An 11,705-nucleotide genomic window follows, 5' to 3' on the forward strand; every position below is an offset into this window, starting at 1 on the left:
ACAGTCTCCCCACAAAATCACCACTTTTACAACCAAATGCTTGTCGATCGAACTAAGTAGATTTCAATGAATCTTACTTCTACGAGTTTGGAGAGAGTGCTCATATCTCTATGTAACACCATCCCTGACCGACCTTTGAACCTTAGTTACAAAATCATGCAAAAACCATATCTCTTCATGATCATGAAAGACTTTCTCAAATCTTCTTACATCACTCAACCGTATTTCAGAGTCTGCTCATCTCTGGGTCCAAGACCTACTATTAACACCGACTTTAATTACAGTTTCAAAAATAGATAATTTTGTAACTAACTGTATAAAGGATGGCACAGATCTACCAACACGAAATGTATGATATTATGTACAGGACCTAGATTGTCAACAACTCACCAAGCACGTTAAAATTCATCCGAGAGTCACTCTTTTCAAGTGATCGGCTTGTCTGGATTTTGTTAAAGCTTCAATTTGAGTAACCAACTCTAAGAGTTAGCAATGATGGCAAAACCGAAGTATTGCTAATCTTAGGATCGATTCACACTCACACCCAAAGGGGTGCTTAGCTAATAATTAAAGTAAAAAAACATAGTATAAGAAGAGAAATACTTAAAGATTACTTGCACTAAAAATAAAATACAAAATGTCGCCATAGTGGTGAGCAGTGCTGAAAATTAAAGACTTCAAAATAAATTATAACTACAACTATATAAAATATAGAGAGAGATAGCTTAAAATTTCTACATTGTTGAAGCTCTCTCTTGAATGCTTCTCCATGGCCTCTTTATATAATGGAAGAAAGGAGATGAAACACCTCCATTAACTCGAAGGTTTTTCAAAGATTATGAACTTTTTAAAACTGCAAAGTCCAAGAGCCTCCTCCCCACTATTTTCCATGAAGGCTCAACTTTTACTTTCTCCTCCCCACTCTTTTCCAAGAAAAGAGACTTAAAATGTCTTTCACGTAATAGATAAAACTTAATAACTATTAGAGGAAGAAATCAAAACGAACAAATTGATAAATCATAAAAGCAAATTGGGAATAAAACATTTAGAGCTCGTTTGGTTTGACATAATGTTTCTGAGGGATTTGGAATTGAAAGAATTTGTAATCTTTGGTGTGTTTGGTTTGTAAGATTTGCAATAGAATTAAATTGCATTCTTTATAGATAATTTATAAATAAAATAAAAAAAAGTTATCTTTTATCAATTGATTATTACAAGACGAATTTAAAACAGTTATTATAAATAAATCCTATGAAATACCAACTACCCCAATGATTTTTTTTAGCTTATCAGTCATCAACTAACTTATTAATTATCAACTAGTTTATCAGTCATCAACTAACTTATCAATTAGCAATTAGTTTATCAAACATTACCTAAATCCTATGTTTATAAAAATTTCATTGAAATCTTGATATTTTTAGAGAAAGGAATATAAAAAAAATACAAAGCATAGGTACCCGTACCATATCTATATTATGGAGGTTCCTATCCTCTCTCCATCTTATAATTTTGTCTTTTTTTTTCAACTTTAAATTTAATTACTTATTTGACTAAAAGAAACCCGAAGCGTAAGAAGGAATCTACATCTTTAGACACACGTTGAAATAAGATACTTATCAAAGTGTAGGTCCTATTTTCGTATTTTCTCCAAAACGTGAAGGACCAAACTAGAAGTTTAGTTTCCACATGGTATGACTGTGATGGAACCAGAGTGACATTCTTCCCTGATGGTCTATAAATTAAAGCCAGACACTTCGCAGAAATAGCTTGTGATCTCGTCTAATTTCATTAAATTAAAGCATTTGAAGGTGGAAGAGCAAGTTTAATGGGGGATTCTAATAAAGTTTCAAACCTGAACTCTATTGATCTCTCCTCCCCTGATATCCCTACCTCTGTATCTTTACTCAAACAGGTCTCCATCTCTCTCTCTCTCTCTCTCTCTCTCTCTATATATATATATATATATATATATTATATGTAGGGGGAAGTGAAATAAATTTATCTGTTTGTTTTTATTGTTAATTTGTATAAATTTGTGGTAGAGTTAGATATGAATCTTGGGGATGAAGGAGAAAAAGCAGTATTCTGATAAGCTCGTTGGTTTTGAGTTTCGATATCATCTGATTAAGTTGGATGTAGATAATAAAATTGTTAATGGTTAGCGTACAAATGCTTTAGCACATATATATATATATATATATATATATATATATGAGCATTTAGTTAATTAGTACTTTTACTTGTATCTATGTGTTTTGTGAACAGAAGTTGGTTTTAGTTAAGATGGGAATGGGATTGAATATATAAAAGAAGAAGGTGAATTAGTAATGGTTGAATGTGTTTGATAGGCGTGCATGGAATGTGGTTTCTTCTATGTAACTAATCACGGGATGAGTCAGGAATTCATGGATCAAGTTTTCAGTGAAAGCAAGAAGTTCTTTGATCTTCCATTGGAACAAAAACTGAAGCTTCTTAGAAACGAGAAAAATCGAGGTTACACACCTGTTCTGGATGAACTTCTTGATCCCGTCAATCAACTCCATGGTCTCTACTTCAAACTCAACTAATTAATCGCTTCGTTAATCATTAATCATCAACCAACATCATATCATATCATATCATACAGGTGATCACAAGGAGGGATTCTATATCGGTATTGAATTGCCTCAAGATGACCCTGATGCTCAAAGAACATTTTACGGCCCCAATTTGTGGCCTCCCTCAGGTATATATATATATATATATATATATATATATATATATATATATATATATAATGAAGTTGTTAAGTATCATCATTCACCCCTCTATCAAACCAATTTTCTTATGTCTTATTCCTGAAATTATTTGGTGGACAGATATCTTGCCTGGATGGAGGCTAACCATGGAAAAGTATCATCAACAAGCTCTGTAAGTCTTTTTGTTATTTGTTGTTGAAGTCTCTTGTCGGCTGCACTTGGACTATTTATCTTCAATATTATATGTTGGAACTTGTTTTCTTTCTTTAAGAGCTCTTTTGGATGGTAATCTAATGAGGTTCCACATATTCTCACATGGTATCAGAGCCAAGGTCTATCACTCTAGGGCAATCTGTACTCGTCTACTTCCCTCTCAACACTCTCTGTGTCTGTCTAGTGTCCATTGGAGGGGGTGAGTTAAAGTCCCACATTGGCTACAGTTGGACCATTTTTTCTTGATATATGTTGGAACTTCACCTTTTTTGCTAAGTGCTCTTTTGGAAGTAATCTAATGAGGTTCCACATGTGAGATTGAAAGGAGTTTCACATATCATCATAGTGATGCTTCTTGTTTACTAGATTCCTTTTGTAATTCTTTTAGGGAAGTGGTTAGAAAAATCGCAAGGCTCATAGCCCTTGCGCTTGATCTAGATCCCGACTTCTTCGAACGACCAGAAATGCTTGGGAAGCCTATTGCAATCCTACGGTTGCTGCACTATGGAGGTGAAAACTTGAACTCAACAACTCTGATTCGTTTTCGATGTTTCCAGAATCACGTTAGAAGAAGATAATCAGCAGATATAGTTTATGATGCAGGTCAAGTGTCTGATCCTGCCAAGGGATTATTTGGAGCTGGTGCACACTCTGATTATGGTCTGATCACTCTTTTGGCAACAGATGGTGTCCCTGGACTTCAAGTATGAAAACCTGCTATTCACTCCAAATACACTCGGTTTTGCTTTGAGAATGTTTGTTAATTTTGGTTTTCGGTTTTTCAGATATGCAAGGACAAGGATGCGAGGCCTCAGGTGTGGGAATACGTTGAACCAGTAAAAGGGTAAGTCAGTAGAATCGCTTATTGAAAAAGTTTTGTTTAATTAAACCCAAGGTAGCTTTTGGGAAGCGTTTCAATAAGCTCCATGGGCTCTTTTTTCCACGAATTTTCCAAGTATGCCCTTTGTATTTTTCCAATTAATCTTTTAACATGTCTTTTTGGGTCAACTTTTTACTGTTGACTAGTCATGAGCTAGCTTTTTAACTAACTTATCAGCTAGTTTGCGAAAAAGGTACATGAAGATTGTAAACTACGTTTTTGCTGTTTGATTTGTGAATACGCACCTTTCAGGGCCTTCGTTGTAAATCTTGGAGATATGCTGGAGCGATGGAGCAACGGTATTTTCAGGTATAACTATCATTCAGTATTCATGTCATCATTTTATGGCTAATCTTCATTCTGATAACTGATGCTGATCCGTTAAAAATTCCCAAAAAGAGCTCTGAGGTTTGGAAGAGTGATTGGTTTTTTTTTACCAAATTTACCATTTTGTTTTTGTTTTTTTTGATTAACCTGGATATCTAACCCGCTATGTGAGCCGACTAATCACAGGGTTGTACTTGGGTTCCAATAATTCATTCCAAATCTTCTCTTTTTGCAAGTTTTAGTGCTCGTTTAGCTTTCCTGCAAGAATGATTAGTTTGCAACAGGAAGTGGTTCAAATAACGTATCACTCGAAGTGTACTCCTTTGGCTTATTTATATGAAACCGTTTTCAGGTCGACCTTGCATCGAGTGTTGGGCAATGGTCAAGAGCGATATTCGGTACGACGTTTTCTAGATACTACTACATATACTCTTTGGATTCAAACGTACCCCGGACCACCTCACCTCTTAAGCTAGAACTCATACAAGCTTTTTGTTTTTTGTATGTGAAGATTCCATATTTTGTGGAGCCAAGTCATGATTGTGTGGTTGAATGCTTACCTACATGCCAATCAAAAGAGAACCCTCCCAAGTAAGTATTTGGTCTCCTATTGCTATTTTGGTCTGTTAAATGGGGAAAAAATGGTTTTAGTTTTGCATGAATGAGCAATTTCGGACACGTTTTATAGATACAACGAGTTTGTTTACAGACTATCGCTTGGTACTTAGCATCGTTAACATTTCGATTGTCGTAGGTTTCCTCCAGTCAAATGTGAAAGCTACCTTCTTGGACGCTATCGGGACACCCATGCTGATCTTAATACTTACAACAAACACTGAATTTGAATGCTTGCCATTGAGCTTGTTTTGTATCACATAATGCAAGTTTTGGCAAGTTATTATAATTGCATACAAAATAATGTCGATATTTAGAGGATTATCGATATGCATGTTCGTTAACTTTTCTAGGTCGGGTTTTAGACCAAAGCAAAGTTACAACCTTCACAGGAAGACAAATGTTGCTTTTATAGTTGTTGTATTGCAGTCAACAGGCCAATGAAATATAAGGTTAAATGACCTTCTGACAGGTTTTATTTAAATCGATGACCTTTGAGAATTGTTACTGCTTAATAGAAAACTGTCACTTGCATACACAAAAATGTCTAAAAACTTGTCAAAAGGTGGGAATCTAAAAAGTACTTGTTAGTAAAATCCCTTGTTATGTAGAGGGCTTTCATAATTATTGAACTCAAAACAACAATCACAACATACTTTCAGAACAACATAGAGATTACAACATACACAAAGAGAACATCAAAGAAGATGATGACAGACTCAAAAAAACCCGAAACTTGAATACAGACGGAAGTTATGAATGCTTCATCTGTAGCTTCTGTAGTTGGGGGTGTACATGCAGCTCTCAGCATACTTCACTAGATCTGCAGGACGGGGGAGACGTGTTGCCAAACCTGTAATGCATTTGGCCAATTTATTAAAGCAAGTTACCATTACCTTTCGGAATCTGATTTTAAGCTTAAAATACAAAAAAAAAATGGCACACAGGTAAAACGGGACTCACCAAGATCGTATGCTTTAGCAGCAACATTTGCAGCAATATGAGCCGAAATCTTTCTGATGTTAGTGAGCGGAGGATAAATCATTCCTTTATCGTAGTGCTCTTGTGTTACTTGATTGGCCAATGCTTCCGCTGAATCAAAGCGGATCCATTAAATTAGTGAATATACAAATAGATTCTTATAAATGTCAATTTTTTGTGGTGCTATTTTTTAACTTAGGTTTGTAAGAAACACAATTTGTTAACTGAAACTAAGGTAATAATCATGATTGGTACTTACATGCTGCCAAAAGCATTTCATCGTGTACACGGATGGCACCAGAGATGACCAACCCAAAACCAAGTCCAGGGAAAATGTAAGCATTATTTGCCTGGAGATAAATGAAGAGAAAATAGCATGAGTGTCCATATAACGGATTTCAATATTCTGTAAGTAAAACTATAATGGGTGGTATAGAACCTGGCCAGGAATGAAGAGTTTGCCATTGTATTCATAAGGATCAAAAGGACTGCCACTGGAAAATATTGCACGGCCCTATACAACAATGGATCAAGTGTTAATTACGTGTTAACATGAGATGTTTTGCCAAAAGTTGAAATGGTAAGTTGGTGATTTCAGTTACCTCAGTCCAGGTGTAAGCTTGTTCAGCAGTGCACTCGGCTTGTGAGGTTGGATTGGAGAGCGCCATAATAAGAGGTCTCTGCATACAATAATTTATTTCATTACTTTAGTTTGTGTTTCCTTGCATATGAGAGAAATAGAGAGAGAGAGAGAGAGAGAGAGAGAGAAAAACCTCATTGTTGGCTGCCATACATTCAACGACATCCTTGGTAAACGTCTGTCCTACCCCAGATGTTCCAATCAGGACAGTGGGTTTGATGGCCTGGTGAATATGGGAAATGAACTTGTGATGCAAAACTGGTCCAATTTTTATCATGAAAATAGTTGAAAAATCATTCAATCATCTCACCTTGACAGCATCTAAGAGAGTTGTATGAGGCTCGTGTTCATGAGCCCATGGTTTCTTGAAATGCTGAAGGGATTCTTTACGAGAACTAACAATCAAACCCTGCAGAAGTAGTCATCATGTAAGAAGGACAGAAGCACAGGTTAGAAAAATGAATTGATCTGTCATCTATATGTACCCACCTTAGAGTCCACGAGAAAGATCTTCTTACGAGTCTCTTCCACAGGAATATTTGTCTGCAAACAGTAAACAAAACCATAAGAAAAACAGCAACTATTAGTGAATTCTATACAACTTGATGAAAGAGAACAGACGGTATTAATTTCTTAAGCATAAAGTTGGTACCTTTGTTGATATCTCAAGAGCTATAAGTTCTGCTATACCAGTCCCCGCCTGAAATACAAGAATATTTAGGATATCAGTGAAAATGGCGAGTTTATTCCTCCTAAATCCTAATGCATAGAAATGTCTCCATAAATCCACAAGCGTGATTAAACGCACGCACGGATGCTTTATCGATTAGTACTCCCATATTCTTATGAATGCGATAATTGTTAGTGCATTACAAGTGGTAAAAGGTTATATGTGCAGCTTTTGCTACCAAAAAATAAATTTGTTAATGTAAAGGAAGAAAAGCTAGAGTTTTGTGCACACTTGACCAAAATCCACATAAGTTCAAAAGAAAAGGACACAAAGATAAGGGTCTCACTTCCCCAGCACCAAGGAACAAGAATGTGTGATCAGCCAAGCTCCCACCAAGTAATTTCAGTGATGCAACAAGACCAGCAAGAACCACAGATGCAGTCCCCTGAAATCAAAGATACAAAGTTATACAGGAATACAGAGATCAGCACAAGGTAAATTCATCAATCAACCAATATATACCTGGATATCATCATTGAACACCAAATGAGTGGTTCCATATTTGGCCAACAGCTCAAATGCATTGTGGTTTGCGAAGTCTTCAAACTGCAAATTTTAGACAATGCAGATATAAGGGTGCACATGAAAAGATGCATCTATGAAATCTTACTTTTGAATCAAACTTTTAGAAGCCTTATTAATTGTTTACCTGCACAAGGACTTTTTCACCATAGTTCTGCTTGACTGCAGACATGAACTCTTCAAGTAAGTCATAATATTCCTGCAGAAACAAAAGATGTTAAAGCCTGCCTCTATATCAAGGGAAAGACTTGATTAAGTTACAACAAATGTTGACAACTTCAATGCCCCTAATCTAGCATGAGGAGCATCGATATATACCTTTCCAGTGGCCCTCTTTTGTTTAAGACCAATATAGAACTCATCATCCAGTAGCTTCTGATTGTTTGTCCCCACATCAATGGTTATAGGCAAGCACTACATGGACAAGTTAAAACCATAATTAAATGCAATGGAGATGATAGCAAGAGGTCATAGGAGATTTAAATTTGGAAGATATGTATATCTACCAAACATTGAATACAAAAGTAAGTACTCGCGTAACCACTATCTGTAGTAGATTTTCTTTTCTTTTTTTTATAAATAATCCATAGTAACTTTATGGGTCAAAGTTCCATTCGTCTTATTTCTATATTGTTTGGAGCAACTGCCAATATACTGGAGTGCTGCCCCCTGCCTTCCTTCCCCAGAAAAAGAAGAAAGACACGCAAAGTGAACCATATGAAGAGAAAACAGTTCCTTTCATTTAATGAAACTTACTGCGGATGGTCTAACTCCTCCAAGTGCAGTATATAAAGCAAGTTTCCCAACTGGAATTCCCATACCCTGTACAAATTAAATAGTTCCAATTTTAGACTACAATATTATTACATCGGATAAAACTTCCATCACCTAGATGAAAAAAAATACTAAAAGAAAAAGAAGATTAGCTAATTTTACCTGACACCCAAGATCTCCCAGTCCCAGGATACGCTCACCATCTGTCACCACAATAACTTGAACACTTCTCTCAGGCCAGTTCTTTAGTACCTCTAGAATCTTTCCCCTGAAAATTCAGGTTACTCCATTGTCAGGTCACACGAATTTGAAATAATCTATATCAAGTGAACACAGCTCAATCTAAAAGCCATACTTTTCTTTCAAACTAATGTAGAGACCCTGAGGGCGCTTGAAAATACTCCCATACTTCTGGCAAGCCTCACCAACTGTAGGAGTGTATACAATAGGGAGAAGTTCTTCCACATTATCAATAAGAAGCTTGTAGAACAGCCTCTCATTCCGCTCCTATAAAAACCATAGTACAATGAAGATTTGGAACAAACAGCAAATGGAATATAAACTACTAATTATACTATCATCATCTGCAGGAACAGCACTAGTTCAACTTTTGAAATATGTTGATTACTTGGAACCAAAGGAAAATGAAAGCGAGAATAAAGTTTCAAGTGATACCTCGAGTTCCATCAAAGCCACATATTTGTGTAAGGGAACATCATAGTTACGAATATTGTGCATCAATTTCTTCTCCTGATGAGTGATGAACACAAAATATCTTATTGAACGAAATGTCCATATTTAATTAAGCCGAACATCACGCATGAAGATATCGGGAAAAATGCATACCTGAAGCTCCTGTGATGAAATTGCCGGAGGCAACAGACCACGCAAGTAATGAGAGTCTCTTTCCCTCTCGGTGAAGGCAAGCCCCTTGTTATGGCGTGGATCCCTCAGCAAAGTGTATCCACTGGAAACGATAAACTTTTGCAGTTAAAAAAAATCCGAGAAGAAAATCTAAATAATTGATGTAATCAGCAGATTTAGAAGTAGATTAAGCAAGCATACATATTATGCGCACAGATTAATCAAACGTCAATTCAGAATCATCAAACGTCAATTCAGAATCATCAAACGTCATTGATCAAACGGATCTTACAAACTACACATCTACAGATTTGGCATATAAAATTACAAATATACATCCAAGAGCTTCCTATCAACCATCATACTGGATAAAACTAAATCCGAAACAAGCTCGTTACATATGTAAAAGCAAATACAAACAATAAGCAAAATGAAAAATCACAAAAGTAGCTGAAGCTAGTTGAGCTAGAAAATCAAAAGTCATTGATGAAAAGAATCAGCAGTAGTAGTGATATACCTGGCGACGGAAACAGTCCAAGGCGTGACGAGTTGATCTTCAGTGGCACGATCTTCACCATAAACGTCCTCAACGCCACCGCCAACGGTGGACCTGGGACTCATGTCAAGAACAGTCTCTCCGTCCCTCATCTGCTTCAACGTACTCTCCATGATCTCTCTTCTGAAAGCTTAATAATTCAGCTGATGAAATGCAATCCTGTAATCAACTCATATATACGCATACGTATATATATACCAAACCCAAATCAATGAGTCAATTATACATACAAATCGGTCAAAGCTCCTTCCTTATATATAAACTACACATCATAAATATTAAAATATAAATCATAAAGTACGGTTTCTGATCGGTTTAAGTCTTCAAATATCAAAAGTATCATGAGATGTTATGTTTAAATTCAATGAAGAATAAAAATTTATTTGTGGCCACGAAGGTTAAAATAAGATGATTGTAGATTATTTCAGGTGAACATGTTGAAATTGGTCGGCTTGATAGCAGGATAGATATCCAAATTAATAAAAAAATAAAAATAATTCAACATTCTAGTTTTATACTTTATTAATTAATAAAAATAGCACCGAGTTTGGGTAATGGAGACGTGGGTCGTGGTTGGGACATAATCATGTTTCTTGTCCAAAAGTGGAGGGTGATAATGGAATAATAATTATTATTATTTATTATTTATTATTTAATTAAGGTGGCTGCTGCCTGCTGGGATTAAAAATCTCCATCGCATTCAGGCGTGGGACATACCGCAGATAAGTGGATATGGATAGGTTCTTTTCATTTTATTTTTACGAAAAACCCGACACCGAATATTTCATTTTAAATTAATCCAAGGTTGGGTTAAATGAACTCAATTATTTGTTTTTTTAATTTTTTTATTTACCTTTTTTGGTAAATTTATAAACTAAACATAAAATATTATATAAGAAATAAACCAACTTTTTATTTGTCTCTTATTGTTATTCAAATCCTCAGCAATTGATCATTTCTCTCAATCGGTTGTTACCAAATCAATCCTCACATCTCTCAATTAATGTATTCTAATATGATGTAAATGTGTTAAACGCCATTAATGGCATATTTTTTTATTTAAATGAAGATTAATTATATAATTAAGATGTAAATTTTATAACGATGATGAATAAATATGTGAAATTTTATAAAGTTATCTATAAGTTCAACGCTTTAATTTATAATGGATAAAATAGACAATTTAAAAAAACAGTCTTCTTGATTCAAATTTCAGACTTCAGCACCAACTCTTATAAATCAGAAATGAAATAAGACTTCAGATTCTGGCACCTCTTAAAAAACAAATGTCACCTAAAATAAAACACTTATTTGATGCAACTGATAAGCCTAACCTTAAAACCGATTTAACAAAAACTTATTTAATTCGGTTATAAATAATTTAAATAATATTGAAACCTGAATAACACCTTTATAATATCATCTTGTTATCTTATTCATTTGATTTTCCTTTTTGAGTTGGTAACATTCTTTTGAAACTTAAAGGGTGAATAATCATAAACAAATAATTAGGTTATTATATAAAATAATAATAATTAAATTTCATAATAAATAGATGGGATGATAAATTCGTTAAAATGGTGGAATTCATGGAATTTGAACCATCTGAATAGAGATTTGGTCAAAAAGAATTATAATTCCAATATTTCAATCCATTTTAAATTTTATCTATTTTATCTATACTATCTTATAAAGCATTTGGTTAAAACTCTTAAACTCGTTCATTCCTAAACGATTTCATCTCTATCCAATTTCATCCCATATCTTAATTCGTGTAACTAACTGCAGATAAACACAATCAAATACAGGATAAACATCTCATTTTAAATATAAAAAATCTAAAATATAATTAGTATAATCAT

The 11,705-nt window shown here is 34.7% G+C and overlaps 2 protein-coding genes across 4 annotated transcripts; one reads left to right on the forward strand and one right to left on the reverse strand.

Moving 5' to 3' along the window:
• Positions 1-1,762: 1,762 nt before the first annotated feature.
• Positions 1,763-5,257, forward strand: LOC112506487 (2-oxoglutarate-Fe(II) type oxidoreductase hxnY-like). Of its 3 annotated transcripts, none has more exons than XM_025110576.1 (11): positions 1,763-1,915; positions 2,352-2,547; positions 2,630-2,728; positions 2,862-2,913; positions 3,343-3,464; positions 3,540-3,658; positions 3,740-3,798; positions 4,087-4,143; positions 4,514-4,559; positions 4,673-4,752; positions 4,916-5,257. In XM_025110576.1, exons 1-11 carry the CDS (start codon positions 1,829-1,831, stop codon positions 4,998-5,000), a joined length of 1,002 nt encoding a protein of 333 aa, XP_024966344.1. In that variant the 5' UTR covers positions 1,763-1,828; the 3' UTR covers positions 5,001-5,257. The 3 variants fall into 3 exon arrangements, with proteins under 3 accessions (XP_024966344.1, XP_024966345.1, XP_024966346.1); XM_025110577.1 differs by having other exon boundaries at positions 1,829-1,915; positions 3,546-3,658; XM_025110578.1 differs by having other exon boundaries at positions 1,829-1,915; positions 3,558-3,658.
• A 105-nt stretch (positions 5,258-5,362) lies between these two features.
• LOC112506486 (NADP-dependent malic enzyme) lies at positions 5,363-10,041 on the reverse strand. Its single transcript, XM_025110575.1, has 19 exons — positions 9,805-10,041; positions 9,270-9,390; positions 9,099-9,173; positions 8,779-8,930; positions 8,586-8,691; positions 8,406-8,471; positions 7,968-8,063; positions 7,777-7,848; positions 7,590-7,673; positions 7,414-7,512; positions 7,050-7,097; positions 6,887-6,940; positions 6,708-6,806; positions 6,531-6,620; positions 6,360-6,437; positions 6,197-6,271; positions 6,017-6,107; positions 5,740-5,868; positions 5,363-5,629 (listed from the first exon to the last, which is right to left on the reverse strand). Exons 1-19 carry the CDS (start codon positions 9,954-9,956, stop codon positions 5,541-5,543), a joined length of 1,776 nt encoding a protein of 591 aa, XP_024966343.1. The 5' UTR covers positions 9,957-10,041; the 3' UTR covers positions 5,363-5,540.
• Positions 10,042-11,705: the final 1,664 nt, after the last annotated feature.

The sequence above is a fragment of the Cynara cardunculus genome (genome assembly GCF_001531365.2).
Source record: "Cynara cardunculus var. scolymus isolate 2C chromosome LG 2, CcrdV1, whole genome shotgun sequence".
NCBI classification, from domain to species: Eukaryota; Viridiplantae; Streptophyta; class Magnoliopsida; order Asterales; family Asteraceae; genus Cynara; species Cynara cardunculus.